General features: G+C 46.6%; 1 protein-coding gene and 1 non-coding gene across 3 annotated transcripts in view; both read right to left on the reverse strand.

Moving 5' to 3' along the window:
* PDE10A (phosphodiesterase 10A) overlaps positions 1–22,777 on the reverse strand; it is a 344,897-nt gene that overhangs the window by 304,366 nt on the left and 17,754 nt on the right. For both annotated transcript variants that reach the window (XM_081529694.1, XM_081529715.1), the window contains exon 2: positions 5,778–5,912. In XM_081529694.1, the coding sequence (XP_081385820.1) occupies positions 5,778–5,826 (49 nt within the window). In that variant the 5' untranslated portion in view covers positions 5,827–5,912. The remainder of the gene's footprint in view (positions 1–5,777; positions 5,913–22,777) is intronic.
* On the reverse strand, positions 12,061–12,162 carry LOC145522101 (U6 spliceosomal RNA). Its single transcript, XR_014065915.1, has one exon. It is a non-coding gene; the product is annotated as a U6 spliceosomal RNA (small nuclear RNA).

The raw sequence follows: 22,777 nt of genomic DNA on the forward strand, positions 1-22,777 counted from the left end.
GCATCTTTTAATTTCTTGCTGCAATCATGGTCTGCAATGATTTTTGGAGCCTGAGAAAATAAAATTTGTCACTGTTTCCACTTTTTCCCCATCTATTTGCCATGAAGTGCAACCCTGAATATTCATTGGAAGGACTGATGCTAAAGCTGAAGCTCCAATACTTTGGCCACCTGATGCGAAGAGCTGACTCATTCAAAAAGACTCTGATGCTGGGAAAGAGTGAGGGTAAGAGGAGAAGAGGGCAACAGAGGATGAGATGGTTGGACGGCCTCACTGACTCAATGGACATGAGTCTGAGCAAACTCCAGGAGATAGTGATGGACAGGGAGGCTTGACGTGCTGCAGTCCATGGGGTTTCAAAGAATCGGACAAGACTGAGTGACTGAACAAAAGAACACAATACACCTGATCATCTTATGTTTTTGACTGATTGAGTGAAAGTCACCCAGTCGTGTCCCACTCTGCGACCCCATGGATTACTACAGTCCACGGAATCCTCCAGGCCAGAATACTGGAGTGGGTAGCCTTTCCCTCTCCATGGGATCTTCCCAACCCAGGGATCGAACCCAGGTCTCCCGCATTGCAGACAGATTCTTTACCAGCTGAGCCACCAGGGAAGCCTAAGAATATGGAAGTGGGTAGCCTATCCCTTCTCCAGCAGATCTTCCCGACCCAGGAATTGAACTGGAGTCTCCTGCATTGCAGGTGGATTCTGTAACAGCTGAGCTATTAGGGAAGCCCTCTTATATTTTTGGTCAAGGGGAAAAACATCATACTGTAAAAAAAAATAGAACAAATTCATTCCATCATCAGGTGATAGCAGCCCACAACCAAGTATGCAATGACGGCATACGTCCGGGATTTCCTCTCCTCCTTGTTTCTGTCTCGCCTTTCAGATCACCTCCTTTCAGCGACCATCCCCTCTTCACTGTGGACCCCACTATCTTCATGGGAAGCGCCAGCCCGACGCTGTAGCCGGCGGCTCCTACTGTGTCACCAGCGCCCAGCCCTCCAGTTCTCACTGGCCCTGCCTGTCCTCCACCCAGATGCCAGGCAGCACCCCACAGCTCCTGACAGAGCCATGAGGACAGGACTCAGGGATCCTGTCCTCCACCCAGACGCCAGGCAGCACCCCACAGCTCCTCATAGAGCCATGAGGACAGGACTCAGGGATTCTTGCAACATTTCTAATAGAAAACCTTTCAAAGCACAGAGATTGCTTTAGGCTTCACCATGTTCCCAGAGCACCTCACATGATGCCAAAAGCAGAGTAGTCTTCTAAAAATGCTTCTTGGGGTGGTAAGGCAGAGTCCATGAACTCAAGAACTTATTCAAATACTCTGTTGTTACAGAACTGAGTGATGTCAAATACCATTGACAGTAAGTAGACCTTCAGCTGGAAAACATTCATACACAGCTTTTGGTTTTTGATCTTTTGATATAAAAGATGGCTATTAAAATTTAGGTACTAGACAATTTTGATAAAAGGTAAAATATGGGATGTGTTTTTTTAAAAAGATGTCCCGTAACTTTAAAAATATCATAACTGTTTGTGGATTACTAAGATGATAACTAAAAATCATTTGTTAATGAGGAACCCTTCATTTAAACATTGAAAATCTCATGGGTTTGCATTTAACATGTGAGTTCCCCGCCTCCAAAAAGAGTTAAGATTGACTAGAATAGTAACACAGGTGGCCTGAGAAGAGGCGGGCAAGCCGTGGTCCTCCTGGAATGCGGAGGTAATGGGATGCCTGTCCTCCCAGTGGGATGGCCATCCTCCTCGCATAGCACGCTAACAACACTGTGACAGAGACGCATCCAGAAAGATGTGACCTGACATGGTGCGCTGGTTTCAGAAAAGCCCGCTTGAGTGGTGCTCAGCTTTGTAGGGAGGGGAAAAATAAGTCTGAGAACAAGGGCATCCCCGTCACCAGATGGTGCTCTCAGTGGGGCAGCAGGTGCCCCGGGTGATGTCACCATGGTCTAGGGAAGCGTCCTTCAAGGCGCGACCGCACTGTACCTTCACTCTGTATCCCTGAGCAAACTCCTCGCTGCTATTCTGGCTTCCTAGGTATCTCAGTATCAGGAAAGAGGTTTCCATGGATTACAGACAGGAAGATTCTGGTTACTAGAAAGAGACTGTCATCGTTACAAGTCAATTGGTCCTCTGATAACTACTTGAGATGGCAGTCAATTACCCAACATGAATACTTATTTGATGCTTTTGAACTGTGGTGTTGGAGAAGACTCTTGAGAGTCCCTTGGACTTCAAGGAGATCTAACCTGTCAATCCTAAAGGAAACCAGTCCTGAATATTCTTTGGAAGGACTGATGTTGAAGCTGAAACTCCAATACTTTGGCCACCTGATGCAAAGAACCAACTCATTGGAAAAGACCCTGATGCTGGGAAAGATTGAGGGCAGGAGGAGAAGGGGACAGCAGAGGATGAGATGGTTGGATGGCATCACCAACGCAATGGACATGAGTTTGAGTAGGCTCCAGGAGTTGGTGATGGGCAGGGAAGCCTGGCATGCTGCAGTCCATGGGGTCGCAAAGAGTCAGACATGGTTGTGCAACTGAACTGAATACTTATTTATGTAGGGTAACTGACAAAGTCCAGTGTCTCACCCTTCTTGGCTGAGAACAGGGTTTGAACCAGAGTCAGATCCAGAGGCCCTGTCCCCCCCAACCTCCATCCCGTTCCCTCACTTGATCCCAATAACTCTCTTTAGCATCAGTGTTAAACCTTCCTCCCCTTAAAACTTCAAAGACTATGATTAAATCAATGCATCCTTCTAGAAGCTTCCTGGTAGCCATGACAAAAAGAGGATAGAAACTTTGGTAGAGAATTAGTTCTCATTACCTGATAAAAGGATTCTTTGGAAACAATATAAAATCCTATTTTCATTCACCATGTAGACTTTAGAGAAAAAAAGACTCGTACGTGACAGTTTTACATGATTTCATTCAAGGAAAGCTGATTTTTCAAAAGAGTTTTAAAAAGTTTATACACTATTCTTAGACTTAACCCCAGGGCTATCTGTATCAGAGTAAGTAGTTCAGAATTTGCTTAAGCCTTTGACAAATGCTAACACTGTAATCCTAACTAGGAATGCTAACATATAAAACCAGAAATTCAAAAGTTTATTTCAAGTCAATTGTTTAAAACATGAAATATTTCTCCATGGAAACAGCAGCCTTAAAATTATGGGAATTACTGGGGGAGAAGCCCAGGAAATCCTATTTGACCCCAAACATAGCTGAAACAGTGCTCACAGATGTCATGATCAAACACCACGGCTGGATCCCTGGCCCCTGAGCCAGGTTGCTCCAGGCCGCACAGTGGCTCCCCAGCCCTGCTGATTCTGCTCCAAACCAGGGCTGCACAGACCCCTCCTCTCTGCTCAGAACCAAGTTTCAGGGCGCCCAGACTCTGGTCAAGGCCCCACGTCCCAGAGAGAGCACTGAGCCGGGACTCAGAGGCCCCCTCCCACATGTCCTTTGAGGAAGCTAGCCTCTCTGAGCCTCGGGTCACACGAAATGTGCTAATGAGCCCTGTGCTTCAGGATGCCCCGGGGTGGAGGGCAGGAAGGTCCTCTGTGGATCATCACACAGTCTCGGTTTCTAGGGCATCCTGTTCCAAGTTTCAAAGAACTGAATAAGCAGTAAAAAGTTGAAGGATTATTGTTGGAGTTGCCTTTTCTATATTTTTACTGATTTTTTTGTGTTCAATTTTCTTCTCTTACAATAAACTGGTTAGTATTAATAGCTGTTGATTTGGGGTTCACCTCTTCAGTTCCCATTGGTGACCTAAGATTTCCTGTCTCCTAAATCTTCCAGTGTATGGTATAGCTTTTGCTATATTTCTCATTCAGTTCAGTTCAGTCGCTCAGTCGTGTCCGACTCTTTGCGACCCCATGAATCGCAGCACGCCAGGCCTCCCTGTCCATCACCAACTCGCGGAGTTTACCCAAACCCATGTCCATCGAGTCGGTGATGCCATCCAACCATCTCATCCTCTGTCGTCCCCTTCTCCTCCTGCCCCCAATCCTTCCCAGCATTAGAGTCTTTTCCAATGAGTCAACTCTTCGCACAAGGTGGCCAAAGTATTGGAGTTTCAGCTTCAACATCAGTCCTTCCAATGAACACTCAGGACAAATCCCTTCTCAATTTGCTTTGCTCCCTTTTCCAATGAATATTTCCTCTCCTTCCAGGCTAATTTTTCTTTAGGCTTCCCTGGTGGCTCAAAGCGTAAAGAATCTGCCTGCAATGCAGGAGACCTGGGGTCGATCCCTGGGTTGGGAAGATTCCCTGGAGAAGGAAATGGCAACCCACTCCGGTATTCTTGCCTGGAGAATCCCATGGACAGAGGAGCCTGGCGGGCTACAGTCCATAGGATCACAAGAGTCGGATATGGCTGAGCAACTAACACTTCCACTACTTCACTTAGGCCTTTGTGGGAGGACTCTCAGCAGCCTGGCCACCAGAATGTGCTGTGCAAACAGTGTACTTCTGCACTCTTCTCTAAAAGTAGCCACTCACCACATACAGCCACTGAGCACTGGTAATGCGGTGGTGTGATTGAGAAACTGAATTTTTAATTTCACTGACCTTTGATGAATTTTAATCACAATAGCCACAGAGGGCAAGTGGCTACCCAGTAATGTAAAGATGCTGTTATTGGTTTCCACACTAGACTTGAATTTGACATTAGAATTGAATTTGCACATGTGTGTGTGTGTGTATGTGTGTGTCTAACTGTGTGCAGCTTGCTGGCACTGCTTTTTCTTCGAGGCATCTTGACTGGTGCGATAAGCAGCCTTTCTCCTATGATTAAGGCTGAAGGGAAAGTACTGATCTTGCTCTGGAGACTTCTACAGATTGGAGGCGGTCTCCACCTGGCTGGAAGATGACCGCGTTTGCTACTGAGAGGGTTCAGTCACTCTGTCCGGGCCCATATTAAAATACATAAATAAACAGAGTAAACAAACCCTGCTGACCCCACCTCCCCTGACAGCTTATCATCCTACCTCCTTGTTCTATGACGCAAACCCCATGGCAAGAGTTCTCCACGCCTGCTGCCTCCCGTCCCCGCCGTTCTGCCTGGGCCCTCCCCCGACAGCCCCCCAGCCCAGCCCCGCACGGAACGGCTCTCCCCCAGGTCCGCGTGGGGCCCACGCTGCCCAGCCCTACCCCCGCTCTCCAGGCCCTCTGTCACCTGCTCACTTTCTCCTCGGAAGGCTCCCTCCTCTCGGCCTCTGGCCACCACCCCCCAGCCTCCCGCCCCCATCAGCCTCCGCGGGCGCACCTCCACTTCCCGAGTTCCAGAGGCCGCGGGGCTCGTTCCTCAGCTGGGTTCCGGCACCTTCTCTAGGAGACCCCAGCCGGTGCCATGAGCTCACCCACCACACAGCTGCTCACGACCTGTCAGTCCCCGCAGCACCAGCACGGTGCTGTCTACTCAGTCAAGAGCATGCCTGACCTAACCGCAACAACCAAAGAGATGAAGAGCAAGCTTATTGGTCAAATAGACCCTCAAACATGGGAAAAATAAGTGAAAGAGCCAAAAGCCACGCAGGTGTTCTAGAAAACTTGTGTCAGGCTGCCTGCATTCCCGGGACCCACTCTAACATTGGCCGTCCCCATCTTTCTCCCAATCATGCAGTTTTTTAGCCACCGCCCACGCAGCTTCCGCTCAGATGAAGAGGGGTTCTCGGAGGAGAGGAAGACGGTCTGAGGGGAGGGGGCGCGTCACAGCAGGCCTGCCTTTGTACCTGTGGCATCGCAGGTGTCCAGGCTGCCTTCCGCTGGGTCATGGCTCATCTGCTCCTGGGGGTCTGTCCTGCTTCTCAGGGTCAGCAAAGCGGGTCCTCTGCTCCCACTCTTCAGTGTGAAGGGGAGGCAGCTGGCTGGAGAGAACAAGAGGAGACGGTGTTAATGTCAATGACCAGCGAGATGTGGGACTTCCCAGGTGTGCAGTGGTAAACAGTCTGCCTGCCGGTACAGGAGATGCAAGAGATGCGGGTTCCGCCCCTGGGTGGGAAGAGCCCCTGGAGAAGGCCATGCCAACCGACTCCAGTATTCTTGCCTGGAAAATTTCATGGACGGAGGGGCCTGTGGCTATGGTCCAGAGGGTCACAAAGAGTCAACCACAACTGAGAGACTGAGCGCGCACGCGTACACACACACACACACACACACACACACACACGTGAAACATGCCACCACAACCAGGAGTGGGGCCCTCCCGGAAAGTCTCCAACCACAGGCAGATGACTGTCTTTGTGCACCTTGGTGCCCACTCCCTGACAAAGGTCTGTCTCAGCTGCAGGATTTGACCTGAGAATTACTTCATCTACAAGGTACCTGGGGAGACAGGAAAGGCGCCCTGTACCTTTCACTCCCTGGTGGCTCAGACAGTAAAGAATCTGCCTGCAATGCAGGAGATATGGGTTCGATCCCTAGGTTGGGAAGATCCCCTGGAGAAGGGCACCATCCACTCCAGCATTCTTGCTCGAAGAATTCTATGGACAGAGGAGCCTGGTGGACTACAGTCCACAGGGTCGCAAAGAGTCAGACAAGGCCGAGCGACTAACACTTTCACTTTCCGTTCACCCTTTGCCCACCTCTAACTACTGGGCCCCAACGGCACCCTCTATTAAGAACCTGCTGGCTTTGCAAAATACCAAAGTGGCTTGGAGAAGTTTGCAACTTCAGCTCTTCTGCTGTTGAAGGTAACTTGTTACAATAAATACGATGTTTAGTAATAAAGGTTTGGCCTTTTCTTGAAAATAAATTAGAAGAGGTAGATCCATCTCTCATTTGCAATCTGAATGGCTTTCTAGAGAGGCAGGCATGGGACAGAGGTCCAGTTATCCAATGGGAGCTGCCCATGGCCCTGGCATTTCCACAGGGCAGAGCCGAGCCAGTGACCACCATCGTAGTTAACAAGGCTGGAGAGCACTTTTTTAGAGCCAGACCTCAGGGGCCCAATGCTTCAGTAAAATCACGAAGGCGCTGGGGACCGCTGAACAGCATGGGCAGAAGACCTGGGCACTGTGTGCTGGGAAAAAAGGACTGAGGAGAGGCGCAAAGGGGGCTGAAGGCAAAGAGACATGGGAGCAAAGAAGCCCAGAAGGATGCCGAACAGCAGGGCTCTTGAGCGGCGAGCCCCGCCCTCTCCACCTACTCACAGCAGGGAGGGAGCTGGGTAGAGCCGGGGCTCCGGGTGTTAAGACATGAGTGCATGTAGTGTTCGTGGGTCTCTGGGTTGCTATTCTTACCTTTCACATATAGATAACTAACAAGAAAGCCGAGGTCACAGATGTCTGAAGTGAAAAATCATATAACACTCGACTGTAAGGAGTTTCTAAGTCCTACGTACAGATTCTAGAATGTTTTATTGGTAAAAGGAGGACTTCTGATATGTAATAGACATCTATACATATGAATTACTTTAAGACAGCTTCACGAAGGCATAGCCGACACCTAAACTGCCCATATTTAAACACAGCCCTTGGATAAATCGGGATATATGTATGCGCCCGTGAAATCACCAGCGTAACATTTTGAGTAACTAGAGTTGTGTGGAAATGAAAACACAAAATGGAGCGAACGCTGGAGTCAGACGACGAGTGTCCCAGTCTGAGCTTCAGTCTTTCCCACGCAGCACTGACAAGTCACATCACCTGCCTCATACCAGAGTCACGCTACGGGCTCGACGCAGGACCATGAATACTGCTTATTTCATGGGGCCCCCCAACTGCCAAGAGCCCGCAGGGCAGGAGCAATGTGAACTACCAGGCAGGGTGGGGCTGGGCATGGGGTATCCCCAGCTTTGCCTTTCCTGACCCCTCCAGTCTCCAGGCTTGTGTGGTGTAATAGGTCACGTGTGTGTGCATGCGTGCTAAGTCACTTTGTGTCCGACTCTTTGCAACCCCATGGACTGTAGCCCACCAGGCTCCTCTGTCCATGGGATTCTCCAGGCAAGAATCCTGGAGTGGGATGCCATGCCCTCCTCCAGGGGATCTTCCCAACCAGGGATCAAACCCATGTCTCCTGAGTCTCCTGCATTGCAAGCAGATTCTTCACCAAGAATCCTGGAGTGGGTTGCCATGCCCTCCTTCAGGGCAATCTTCCCGATCCAGGGATTGAACCCATGTCTCTTATGCCTCCTGCATTGGTAGGCAGCACCGGAGAAGCCCATAATAGATCATATATGTTCCTTTAAAATTTCAGGACATTCTAATGATACCTGTGCCTAAAAGACCAGAGCCAAAGTTTCTAAAATAAGAGGAATAGACAGGGACTAAGACCGAACCATAAAGACTGCAGATGCAGGGCATCACGGATCAGCAGGAGGTGCCCTTCTCCTCAAGAGCTGAGACAGGTGGGGCAGGAGACACCTCCCTGCACTGACAAGGACTCTCCCTGCCTGCAGCCAGGGCAGTTTCCAGGACTGCGCTCTAGGCACAGACAAGCTGGCTGTCAGACCAGGGAAAACAGGAACTGGATCACAGACGGGACCTCTGGGGCCCTTGAGAGAAATCCATTGACTCACACGTTCACGGAAGAGGAGTCTGCTGTGACTATCTGGATTCACTCCAGGGCCTGGGGCTGCAGAGAGTTACTGTTCTGCACACAAGCGATGGGCACACAAGAAGGTGTGTGTGTGAACACGGAGGGTGCTACACTGGGCTCCAATGACGCCCCAGCCCAGCAGGTAAGTCAGCAGAGCACCCAGGGGCCACTGCTCTTCCCTGCAAAGCTCGGATGAGCAGAGACTGGGAGCTCTGGGGCCAGACCAGCAGGGTGATCTGCCCTTGGCAGGAGGCCAGGCCACACGTGGGCGCTGGGCATGGGGCGGGGGTGGGGATGGGCTCGAAGCAGCGGAGGTTGGCAGCCTTGAGGACAAGGGGCAGTGGAGAGAGGCTGAGAGGGCATAAAATGGCACTGGAGGGCTCAGACCTGGCGAGGCTGAGGGACGCGCAGATGGCAGACGTTTCTGAGACAAGCAGCCCCATTTTTATACAGATGGAAACCAGCATTTAACGTTTTTTCACATAAGATGAAAAACATTAGTCCCAGACAACATGCCACACACAGACTTGACAATCAGCCAGCAGAAGCCACGTGTGCGTCGATAAAGATCGTTTAAATTTAAGCCAGTCTCGAATTTAGGCATTTCCCTCCAAATAAACCATTCAGTGGATTACAGGAAGGCTGTGTTTCGGAGCCACCAAAAAGACCACGTTTTCCTGAAGGAGAAGAGACCTGCAGAGGAGTGACAGATTCCAAGAGGAGAAGAAGGTGGAGACGTGACAAGAGGGGACGCACACAGGCATACATGCACACACGTGCACACGTATGCACACACACGTAGACACACTAAGCCTCTTTCAGAGAGTGAGGGCTTGGCCATATGGAAGACCAGCCAGATGGATCAGGGCCCAGGAAAGGAGACAAGATAAAGCTGCCTGACAGAAAACAGGGATGATCCAACAGCTCTAAGACAGTGGGGACTTCCTCTCGGGGCAGCCGCTCTCTGCATTCTGAAACTGTGGGAGTCCAGCCTGATTTCCCAGCTCCTGTGTCCTCCTCTCTGGACTCAGTCAGGTTACTCTTGCAAACTGCTTTCTACCCAGCCTTATTCTGGAGAAGGGCATGGCAACCCACTCCAGTGTTCTTGCCTGGAGAATCCCATGGACAGAGGAGCCTGGCGGGCTACAGTCCATGCGGTCGCAAAGAGTTGGACAGGACTAAGTGACTAGCACAACAGCCCTAACCTCTTCTACCAGAGCACTCAAGTTTCCCGTCCTTCTCTACACCATTCCTGGGAGTCGAAGAAATGCAGGCTCCTTGATCGCGGCAGGCCATCCGCTTAGGGACGAGGCCACAGAGTAAATAACTTTACCTGCGGAGGACAAACCGCAAAGAGCAGAGTCCTAGCGGGAAGACCACGGAGCGTGCTCTCGTCCAGACTGTGGAAACCCAGGTGCCCGGGTGCCAGGCCTGCACTCTGCACCCACCAACAGTCAAGGAGTCCTTCCAACAACGGGGCACCGAGGCCAGGGTGGTAAATTTCCACAACTGTAAAATGCACAATTTATTTACAATGGATTCGGTTTGTGAAATTCACAGCATGGCTGCTTTACAAAAGCAGTTCCTCTGTTTTCCTCTATTTTCTAAATGAGCTCAGGCACCCTGCAGGGCAAGGCAAAAGAGGTGGTGTTTCAGGATGGAACACGAGCCGCGGGCACTCTAAGAGGCAGGTCCCGGTGCGCAGGATCTGGTACCCAGTGAGGACCATGGAAGCAGCGCTGTCACTGGCCGTCAGCAGGTTTCAGAGGGCCAGGCCTCAGGAAAGCCTTAGGAGCACTCGGGGCAGGGCGTGGAGGTGAGGTGGGAGGCATTCTGAGAAGAGCGGACGCTTGGAGATGCGAAGCAGAGGGGGCAGGATGGGGCCTGCGTGGAGAACGTGCTGGAAGAGATCTGCCTTAGGCTGGTGGAGCCTGGAGCTCAGTTTTAATAAGGGAAGAAGAAGCTGGTGACGACAGGGACTCACGTTTATGGACAAGCAGTTGGGGTGCAGAGCCTGGCCACTGTGTGAGGGAACTGCGTGAAGGAGGAAGATTTCTGCCTCAGGGGAGGAGGGAAGACAGGTCTCCGTGCATTTAGGAAAAAGGAAGCGATGGGTGAAGACAGAAAGAATTCTGTCATGAAGAAAACTAAGAGAGAGGAGGCACTCAAGATGGTTTTGAACATCTGAGCAAGATGAAATACCTATGAATGCAAATGTTTTCTTTTTAGTGGCTATTCCTGACTTGAAATGTTTTTAAATCTCGGTGCATATGCACAAACGTTTACAATTTTACCATAAAACTTTACCATTTTTACCTTTTAAAAGTGTTTGGTTCTGTGGAATTAAGTACACTCGCCTTGCTGTACAGACATTTCCACAGTCCGTCTGCAAAAGTCTTTCCATCTCCCCAAACTGAAGCTTTGTGCTCGTTAAAAGCTACCTCCCCAGTCTTTCCGCTTCAAGCCCTGGAAACCACCATCCCGCTCTCCATCTCTGTCAGTCAGACTACTCTGGGAGCTTTCGGTGGAATTGCGCACTGTTTGTCCTTTTGCAACTTAAGTTTATCTCACTTAACATACAGCCCAAGCTTCATCTATGTTGTTGTACGTGTCCAAATTCCCTGCCTCTTTAAGGTGAAGAATGTTCCCCTGAGTGGATATACCCACGTTCTTTTATCCATTCACCCCTTGATGGACACTTGGGTTGCTTCCACCTTTTGGCAACTGTGAACAATGTAACTGTGAACAGGCATGTACAACTATCCATTTGAACTCTGCCTTCATGTCTCTTGGGTATACTTCCAGAAGTGAAATTGTTGGATCATATAATAATTCTACATTTCATTTTTTGAAGAGTTATCACACTATTTTCCACTGCTGCTGTATAATTTTCCCATTCCCATCCACATTGCACAAGGGTCCGATATTTCTATATCCTCACCAGCTCTTGTTCTTATTTTCCCTTTTTATTAAAAATAATAATAATAGTCATCCTGAGGGGTGCGAAGTGGTATCTCATTGTGGTCTTGGTTTGCATTCCTCTAATGCTTCCTAGTGTTAAGCACCTTTTCATGTGCTTACTGAACATTGGTATATGCCTTCCTCAGAGAAATGTTTATTCAAGTCTTTTGTCCCTTTTTTAATCAGATTGATTTTTGTTGTTGTTGTTGAGTTGCAAGAGTGCTTTATACAGCCTGGATAGCAATCCATTATCAGATACATGACTTGTAAATATTCTGTCCCATTCTGTGGGCTGACTTTTTACTCTGTTTATTGTGCCCAAAATTAAAATAAAAACTTTCAAATTTTGATGAAGTCCAATTATCCCTTTTTCATTGTCGTCTATGCTTTTGGTATCAAACCCAGGAAATCATTGTAAATCCAACATCATAAAGTTTTCTCTTTATTTTCTCCTATGAGTTTTATAGTTTTAACTTTATATGGTTAGGCCTTTGGTAAATTTTGAGTTAATTTTTTGAAAATGTGAAATACAGCACAAATTCACTTGTCATTCTTGCACATAAGCCATGCTATTCTTCTCTAAGTTCCAATTTTAGTACACGATCTGCCAAACAAAGCACTGAAACAAAATCCTTGGAAGAAATGCATTAACATAAGTATATGAAAATAAGACTGTTTATGATACACTTACAGTAATAAACGCTCTCACTGTCTAACTTGAGGATTCAACGTATTTATCCTGGCTCCACCAGATGCTTTAACTGTCACTACTTAAGCCGGTCTTTGCCTCCTGCACTCGCAGTGAAGTGTTTCCTTAAGGTTCTGACCCTGACTCGCACATGTTCTATAGTTATTCTCCAGGCTTATGCCAATGTCTCTCCCACTCTCAGTGACAAACCAACAGGGACACAGCAAGATTTTTAGGTCCTCTTATCAATTTTCCATAATTTACAGATGGAGCCGTGATGAAGACATATTTCAAAGAAATTAGATATTGATTCACACAAGGGGGTTCGTTTGAAAGCCTTACATCGAGAGTCCAGACCCCCAGACACTTTCCCCCATCCCTAGAAGAAGCGAAGGATTTATTCTGGGGACAAACTAAAGCAGAGAGACTCTGAGGTCAGACACGCTGACTGGGGAGAGGGCTGAGAGCGCTGCGCGCAGAGGAGGGCAGAGCGGAGGCTCCAGACCGACAGGAACTCAGTGAGGACCAGCATTTCTGAACGCAAGGTGCCCGCCACTGGCCCAACTGCCTCTCCCCATGCGGCTGCTGGAACGTGTGCTTCCAACGTCTACTCCTGCGCCCACCCCTGCCCTGACAGGAGACAGGAGGGCTCTTCCCCAGAACGGACTGTACCAAAGACAAGGCCTTCCGGGACTGACACGCGAGGTCGCCCCACGCAGCCACTCCACAGCGAGCTCCCCGGGCCACGATCCCTGACATCCCTCCCACTTCACTGGAGCTGTTAATTTGCTTTTCAGGCATCATCCTTAAGTAGGAAAGGATGCTGAAGGATAATGCAGTAGTCAAGGAAAGTCTCCAACATGGAAGACTGAGGCTAAAATCACGAGCAATTAAAAGAACCTTGGAAAGAGACCACGAGGAGGAAAAAAAGTTCTTAACACTATAATATTCTCAGAGAGAGAAGAAAATATGTCACATTCATGGTGAAAGGAATGCTGTAAAAGGGATAACTGGACAACAGTAAAGAGTTCTTGGAAAAACAGAATATTAGAAACTGTAAAAATCAGTGGAGAATTTCAGGGAAAAAATTGAAGAACTCTCCCAGAAAGTAGAACAAAAATACAAAAATAGCAAGAGAAGAGAAAAGATAAGAAAATATAAGGATTAATTCAACACAGGAAAAAAAAAAAACAACAGAAAAAAGAAATAATACAGGAGAATAACCCAGGACTGAAGCATATAAGTCTCCACTGTCGTTGTTTAGTTGCTCAGTCATGTCCGACTCTGTGAGCCCATGGACTGTAGCCCGCCAGGCTCCTCTGTCCATGGGATTCTCCAGGCAAGAACACTGGAGTGGGTTGCCATTTCCTACTCCAGTAAGTCTCTGAACTGTCTTACATATCACATGCCTGGGACAAGAGAAAGAGTCCAAAAAAGCCTCCCCAGAGTTCCAGACTCCATCCATGGTCTACAGTGAATTAAAAAGCAATCCTATTGCTTTTTTGGATGGAATCTGGAGCCACTTACGATGTCAGTGTGTAAGTGGCATTACAGTATGGACAGGAAATAAGGGTGACATTGTTAAGTCTATAATCAGCGGAGATCCAGAACAGTGTCCAAGAGCTCCCAGAGAAGGAGAGGCCGCAGACAACGGGAAGGGAGGAAGAATGGTGTTCTCTTTCTCAAGAACTTCACTGGACACTAGAAGAGAGTGGAGCAAAGTGTCCAGAACTCAGATGGAAAAGGGTTTTCAACCTGGAATTCTGCATCCATTGGAAATACCATGGAGGGACAAAAAAAGAATCTTCAGACATACACAGTCTCAAAATATTTACTCCCAGGTACCCTTTGTCAGAAAGGTACTAGATAAAGGGTTCTGACAGAGTGAGGGCGCAAACCAACAACAAGAGAAACACGAGACAGAGGGGGCTCCCAGGCGTGTCCCGGGGCTCATGAGAGCAGCTCCCAGGGCCACCATGTGCAACGGATGAGGCCCTTCCAGCGGGCCAGGGCTGAGGGTGTCGGGAGAGCGCTCCAAGGGAGCAGACCACGGAGCTGAGAGAGCGCTCTAAACACGTCTGGAATAAATTTGGAAACTGGCTTGTCAGTTGCGACAAATCGGTTAGAGCATTTGGGAAAAAAAAATCAAACTAAGATATAGCTAAAAAATAAAGCACACAAAAAACCAGGTTAGTTCTAAGCAAAGGGAAAATAAGTTATACAAGATTAAAAAATGGAATTCAAGTACCCTATTTAGCTCAGATATGAGGAATATTAACATGGACCAAATAATGCAAATGCCATCGCCTTAACTAACAATTGTGATCTTAACACACTGAGCTCACGAGAGTATATGGTAGAAGTGAGTGTCCTCAGGAGAGGTGGTTCTTAGTTCCATCACAGAATTTCAGCAGATGACCTGATATGACTGGTAAGAGGTAGGAAGTTGTGATACAATTCTAGGATGAATAAATGCAAGTCCAGTCTCAAGAAATGGAAGACCACACCAACCAATCCCCTGCTCTGGCCAGGCCACTTAAGCACTATCGTTCTCAGTCCCAAGGTCTAAGGAGGCCACTGGCTGTGTTTATGCAGAGTCTTGAAACTGGCAAAGAGAAATCACAGGGAGAGCATGTACCATCTCCTGAAACTATAGATCTTCCTCAACTTACAACGGGGCTTTCCCCATGAACCCATCAACAGTAGACAATACTACTAAGTCTAAAATATATTTAATACACTTAGCCTACTGAACACCACGGCTTAGCCTAGCCGGCTTCAAACATAGAACATGTACGTTAGCCTACAATTGGGCATAATCATCTAACACAAAGCCTGTTTTATAATATGTTGAATAGTTCGTGAAATTTATTGAATACAGTACTGAAAATGAAAAACAGAATAGCTGGAAGTGTATTGGCCTTTTAGCCTGGTGATCTCGGAGCTGACTGGGAGCTGTAGCTCACTGCCCCTGACTGGCATCGGGGGAGAGGAGCAAACCATGCGTCCCTCGCCTGGAAAAGATCAGGATTCAAAATTCAGAATACTGTTTCTACTGGACACGTATCACTTCCACACGACTGTAAAGCTGAAAACTGAAAGCCAAACCATGATAAATTGGGGACCATATGTAGTCATGGGCTTCCCTGGTGGCTCAGACGATTAAGAATCCGCTTGCAGTGCAGGAGACCTGGGTTCAATCCCTGGGTCAGGAAGATCCCCTGGAGGAGGACATGGCAACCCACTCCAGTATTCTTGCCTGGAGAATCCCATGAACAGAGGAGCCTGGCGGGCTACAGTCCATGCGGTCGCAAAAGAGTCGGACACGACTGAGCAACTAAGTACAACATCTGTAGTCTTAGAAATTAAGAATGCCATACAAACCAGCAATTAGACATTTCAAATGTAGAAGTTTAAAAAAGTTACATGGAGAGAGAGACTGACTTATTATAAAGAACTTTCTATTGAGCTATTCAAAAATCAAATGTGTTGCCTTGCACTCTTGGGACTAGAACTCGGCCCCTGTTGGGCAGGACAGGAGGACCAGGATACAAGGGCTTTCTTGCCCTGGCTGAGACTGACTTCTAGTGTGAAGGGTTTATGATTTCATGCGTTCTATCACTTCCTCTGAACCTTGAGCTAGGAAAGTACACTTCAAAAATATTTAAGTGTTTGGTAAGAAACGATGTCGTCCCCAATCCAATTCGTGACTTCTTAACTTGAAAACACTGTATTGCTTTTTATTTGCTTCAAGGTAAATGATACTTTGGGGTGTGCATTAAGACCAAAGAGAATTTTCTAGGAGGGATGTTGAATGGGAACCTCTCAACTCTGGGGAGGCTTTTTTGTCACCCTTATTTCCTGTCCATACTATAATGCCACTTACATTGTAAGTGGTTTCAGACTCCATCCATGATCTACAGTGAATTAAAAAGTAATAGAATCCAGATGCTTTTTCTGGTAAACAGTTTCTTTGTAGTAAACAGAACAGGAAGGACATTCACTGCCCTCCCTACCACACTCAGTCACACAGGAGCAGGATCTCTGTACATTCACACTCAGTAGGCTCACCAGCCCCATCTTGTAAACTCACTGGCCCATAAATATCACACATCTTACACATTTTTGCACTTCTTTTAATTCATTGATTGTAATGTTAAATGACATAAAGTGAGTATGGTCTAGACAAAAGGATACTGATGTATAAATTAAGAGAAGCTGAGGCTCCAATGAAACTCTTAAAGCTGTTAAAAATTTCCTCTGAGGACTGTTGATTACAATCTTGTCACACTGAGCAACCAATTGTTGGTACTGAAATTATAGTTCTCAGGGCACTACACTCTTTTCTAAACCTAGGGATTCCAAGGTGATTTCTTATGTGGGTGTTAGAGCACAAATTCATAAATTTAATCAAATATATTTCCTTCCAATTTTTTGAATGGTAAAGAATTAATTACAGGGGTATGTCAGATAATTCTACCAGATTAACCTCATCTTGAGGTTGGATGAACTTTATGGAAATCTATTTCCAAACATGTCCAATGCTGTGATACAAAGCAAATATGATGGATTTCCTGCTACATTTACCATTATCTGTGAAAAACGGAAGGTGGATTCCTTTGACCTAATTCTGCACAATTGGTTTATAACTATGACACGAGTGTTAAAGTGTTCGTTTTTATTCATATTCATGCCAGAACAACACCAGGTGAGGCAAGACACTTGCAAAGTCTGATATATAACAAAGTTCAGAGCCTTTCCTCCTGCTGAGCACGCTGATAAATCAGTTAACATTATGTCACATCTCTGCGGGTAAACAACAAGGCCCATTGATCTTATGAACCCTTTCATAAAATTTGTTCCAAAATAAATAAATCTATATTTTGCACCCAGAAGCTTAGTTTGGACAGTCTTTTTGCTTGAATTAATATAATATATAATAATTCCTCTTGATTTGACATAAACAAAACATGAACCCAGGCACAGCACCCTCTGCTTTAGACAATGAAGTGAATGATCAGGCCCTCACCCCTCTCTCTCTGAGTACGTACCATCCAGCCAAGGAGATAAACACACAGTTATGACTTCTAAGCGGACCTGGCCAGAGCCATGGTCACACCAGCTGTGGCGGTTCAGAGTGCCCAGCGGCGGAGGCTGTGGACCTCTGACGTGGACGGCAGTGACAAGTCTTGCGATTCACTCCAGACACGTCTCTGTTTCTCCTTTGTCCACTTCTCCACCCGCGTTCTGTCTTCTTCGCCTTCTCAGGAGGTGGGGGTGAGCGCTTTCTATCTAGTGTACAAGGATCTCTGAGTCCTTCTGCTTACAACGTGACCTATCCGGCAAAAACAGTGAGCCTTCATTGTCCTCTTTCACACGAAATTTCACTTGCTCACACTCAGTGGAGGGACACGCTCACCAGCGCACAGGCAGGGGGTAGTGGAGCTGGAAGTCCAAGCCACGTCTGTCACGCTCCCAAGTCCCCAGGGGGCCACGCAGGTTCTGAATCTCCCAGCGATCAAAACACATAGGGCTTCCCTGGTGGCTCAGATGGTAAAGAATCTGCCTGCAATGCAGGAGACCTTGGTTCAATCCCTGGGTTGGGAAGATCCCCTGCAGAAGGAAATGGCAACCCACTCCAGTATTCTTGCCTGGAGAATTTCATGGACAGAGGAGCCTGGTGGGCTACAGTCCATGGGGTCACAAAGAGTCGGACATGACTGACCAGTAACACATTAACTTTCAAGCTAATTCTGAAGATGTACAAACAAATGAGGAATAAAGTAAAAGTTATATATATATTTTTAATTTTCCCTTGGAATTTAATTTTAAGTTTTAATTTATTCAAATAACAAAATTCCTTTGAGAGAAACTGAAAAAAAAAAATAACTTTATTTCACTGAGAAATGCATGTCATGAATTATATAAGCTATCAAGACTAATCACGCTTTTGGTGTATGCTACAGGTTTAACGTTTGTAGCATGTAGTTCATCAAAATTAAAAGTCTGAAGGTTAGTCGGCAAAACACTCCATGTAAAAAGGCCTTAATCTGTGTGCATACACAGGGTCACAAGAGGAAGATTTAATGCTGGGAGACTTTGCCATATACACATTATGCAAAACTGGAGCTTTTATTTAAATTCATAGCATGATGATGTTAGATTGGAAAAGACACTAGAAGTTCAATCTCCCTCTCTATAGGTTTTTCATCTATAAAAATGAGGTTTTAAATTCTTTACTGTTCTCCTCAGGGCCATTTTGAGACCAAGAGTGTTACAGATGTGAAAATGTGGTAAGAACACCAGAAGAGCTATACAGATGCAAAATTAAGTTATTATTCCCATAACTATCATTCTGACAGAGCAACAGGTAGGCTGTTAGACTGTTGGAAAAAGACTACCTAAAATTGAGGCCTGTAACTTGTCTTTATGAACCTGAAATATTAATAGCAATTTATATATATATATATATATGTATCTTCATGAGATCCATCTAGGCACTTAGCCTCTGACTACGCCAAGGGTAATTTCAAAGTTTCTTTTATCACGCCTACCAGATCCTTGTAACTCCTCTAAGCTATACTTACAAGTGTAATTAATGGAAGTTTGTTCAAATTTCCACTTTTACTGGGAAATGGCTCTAATCAAATGAGGTTTGCTTCTATTACCAATAACTGGGTAGAAGGAAATGCAGAGTGAAAGCCACTGGGTGCAGTCAAGCAGGTTAAAAGCTCGAAAGCTGGAGACTGCTGATCATCTGTGGAGATGACATCCGATTCCAGGTCATCGGACTCCAGGGTCATCTTTCTCACTGCCGCAGAGGCAGGTTCCTTCTCCAGGGATGCAGAAGACCAAGACACTGCAGGTTGTTCATTTCAGGTTGTTTCCTGTTCAGAATCCACGAGAATCCACGGGACTTGTGCAGTCAGGCGCGAGGACCTGGTTACCGTGACCCCTAAGGCACATGGCTGCTTCTTCACTCCCTCTTCCTAAAGACGCCATTCACTGCTTTTTGATCCTTACGGGGAAGGTCGGCCACTTGCATTTCTCTCTCCGTAGAGTCTGACTGAAGGCCTCCCCTGCCGCCACCTTTCTGCCTCCAGGTTCTTCTTCTGTCGCTTCCCGTGAAGACATACTCTCTGCCACTACTGACCTTCACCATGAGTCTAGCTGGACCTCCAGCTCCGTGCCATCATCTACAAAATCTTACATGGCAGTTTGTCCACCTGTCCGGTGAATGAGATGGCTGTGAGTGCAGTGGTTTTGAGGGACCCTGTCCACCCGGTGTAAAAGCCACAGAAGTCGAGTTAAATCAGCACCATCTGTCTTCTTCAAAGGCTCACGGCCACTGTTGAGAATATGGTCTTAGAAATAACAGCTCTATTTCTACTTGATTTAACACAGACAAGTTATAATATATTGTGTTACTGTGCACGTGCAAGGCAGGGGGAGGAAGAACCAAGGAGTCACGCAGTTTACAGGATAAACTTCCAGGGTTTTACAGGGCAGAGACAACTCATCCCAGGAGAACATTCATGTCCGGCAGCGTTTCGGCTCTTGGAGGACGCGAGGGAGGAAGAATACTGGAACTCCAGCGGTCCTCTATTCTCTGAAGCAATCAGGTATATAAGCTGAGGAACAGTCTACAGAACCAGAAAACATTATCATGTTGGGAAAAATATAATGAGGAAACATTAAAAAAAAGTTTTTTTCCCCTGGGGAAAAGAATTATCCTCAACAGTTAGATGAAGATCTTCAAAATTTTACACTTAGTGACAAGCACAGCTAGTCTTATAAGTAAGCAAAATAAATGACTACCCAGATGATATAATTAAAGTAATGTCAGGAAAACCTGAAGAGATGACCACAGGGCTAAAAAAAATGAGGAGAAAGCTGGTGGGAGGAGGCATGCAAAAGCTCAGTGGCTGCAAGTCAGAATGCTGCTGGGCTAGTCATCCTTGCTGGCTTGTTTGTAAGAGGTGGGGTGGGGGTGTCCGGTGGATCCCACCCAGTCTGAGAAGCAGCTTCTCTGGGCAGACCCATCCCTCCCGACATCAGGGCACAGAATAACACAGGACGTCCCTTGCTGAGTTGAACACACAGCACCGTATTTTATAAGAACAGATGCCTACTCAAGGAAAACAAGCCGAAATTCCCCTCTGGGAAAAGTCCTCCACTCCATTTGTGACCAAACTGGAGATTACAGAGAAGCTCAAATGTGCCCCAAACCAACAAAACAGAAAGCAACCCCAGGGGCAGGTGGGCAAGTCTATGGAGAAGAAAATGTGAATGCGCCATAGTGTCAATAGACAGTCCAAGGGAAAGGATCTTTCCCTGGCCCAGGACGGGAGTGCACACTGAGGCATCTCTGCCCTTCCAGCCACCCTGCCTCTGGATCGGACTCCATGCTGTGGGCCCAGTGCCGGACAAGACATGGTTTCCCAGCTGTGATGACCGCACACTGGGCCCCCCCACGGGTGAGCTGAGGGCTGACTTCACACAGAAGCACTGACTGCAAGAGCTCCATGACTAATACAGAGAAGAGTTCTTGAGAACTGACACCCGTTTCCTCTTCAGAATCACACACTAACGTTGCAGCCAAATTTTACTCAACTTTGTGTCATGATGCTTGCTCAGGAGCTTACGTCAGAGGTCAGCATGTAAAGCTTGTCAGAGAAACCAAACCACTCTCCAGTGAATCAGGAGGAACGCGTGCCTGCTGAAGCCAAGGAGCCTTTCCAGGAGTCCGGGGATTTTTAAAAGTTAATTCTAGGTGTCTTTCCTCTTCCTTCCTATCCCTGAAAAGAGTTCAGGGTCCAGGAAGGAATTAGTACAAGAAAGCCAGCCCCCAATTGTCAGATGGCCTGCAAGTTGTCTCCTGAGCCGGCTCACTGGTTATTTTCCTAAGGCTGAAGCCACAGTGGTCTACTCAAGAATTCAAAATGTTTACGGAAATTTGGAGGGAACAGATAGGAAGAAGAGGGCCAGGAGATCAAAAACTATAAAAGAAATGAATAAATCATTTGCTTTCTTGTCCAATCAGTTGATTCACTGCAAGGAAAAATCTTAGCCTGTTTGTTTATTTAATGAAACATAAATTCAATAACCCCTGTTTCCAAAGAAAAATGAAGACATTTTATTTTGTCCAGCTGCTCTTCATCTTATGCTGAAAAGACCAAATTCAAAGCTGCTTTGTACGTTTGCAAAAATGAGATGGGGGGCGGGGAGAAAGAACCAAAAGGGATTTAAATTGTTTTCTTCTCAGACAACTGGGCCTTAGTCTTTAGCAGAAGACTAGGCAAAAATCCAACCATTTAAGGAATCCCATGCACCCCCAACACACACACACTTTTCAGAAGATAAGACAGTGAGATGAGATCTATGGCAGTTTGCAGGAATTTTGCTTGTGAGGGATTTCTTCCAAGGCCCTGCACCCAGAAGTAAAGGTTATCTACTGGCAGAATCTCTGAAAGTCCATCAGAGCGGCTGACACTTTTTCACGGTGTCTCAGAGTCAACACTGTTGCTCTCATTTTGCCCAGCTATCCTTCTAAGCACCTATGGAGCAGCTTCCGGGGCTCAAGAAGAAACTCGTGGGTCTCACCATGTGCCAGGAGGGGAGGGCACAAACGTCAACCAGCTCAGAGCTGGCTTCACCCCTCCTTCAGGAGTGACGTGGGTGCTGGCATTGACCCAGCACAAAGATTAGCTCTCTTGCTTCCATTCAGAGTTTGTCTGAAACAATACACGTTTTGAGAAACGTCTGAAGACAAAGAATCCATTTACAATTCCAACATGCCAGTTTTCACCATGCAAAAAAGCTGTGCCCCGCCCCCCAAGATGGTAATATGATAATGACTATGAGAATAACAGAAGAGTTGGAACAGTAAAAAAAGAAAAAAGAACAAGGACATTGCAGTGATAGCATGTTTAGGCAAAATGCATTTTTAAGCCATCTAAAGTGTAGGTAAGATACATGAGCAAGCTCCGGGAGTTGGTGATGGACAGGGAGGCCTGGCGTGCTGCAGTCCATGGGGTCACACAGAGTCGGACACGACTGAGCAACTGAACTGAAGATACATGAAAATGTAAAATACCCTGGAATAAGAACAGAGAGCCGCCTGGGAGAGACTGCGCACATCCAAAGACACTGACATCCCCAGTGAGACTTAAACCACTTCCTGGGCCAAACAGCTCTGATCTTTAGGGCCTGAGTTGATCTCCAAGTCCTTAGTTTTTGGGACTCTGCTTTCTGTGTTGACTAATTTACATTATGGAATAACTATAAACATTTTTCATAAAAGAAGAACTGTCATTTGAATGAAGTGAATTAAAGAGAGGTCAGGGAAAATGGGTGTATTTAAAGCTTTCCAGTGAAAATTCAATTTCAGTGAAATTGAGTGTCACCTTTCTTCAGAAGCAAAACACTCAAAATACAATAGTTTTTTTTATCCTGATTCTTTGTCGAACTTACAGACATAAAAAGATAAAGTAAAACATCAGAATATTTGGATAAATTACTTAAAACAATTGTTTCAAACATGGA

The sequence above is a fragment of the Giraffa tippelskirchi genome, chromosome 9 (genome assembly GCF_054371585.1).
Source record: "Giraffa tippelskirchi isolate mGirTip1 chromosome 9, T2T-mGirTip1v1.2.pri, whole genome shotgun sequence".
Taxonomy (NCBI): domain Eukaryota; kingdom Metazoa; phylum Chordata; class Mammalia; order Artiodactyla; family Giraffidae; genus Giraffa; species Giraffa tippelskirchi.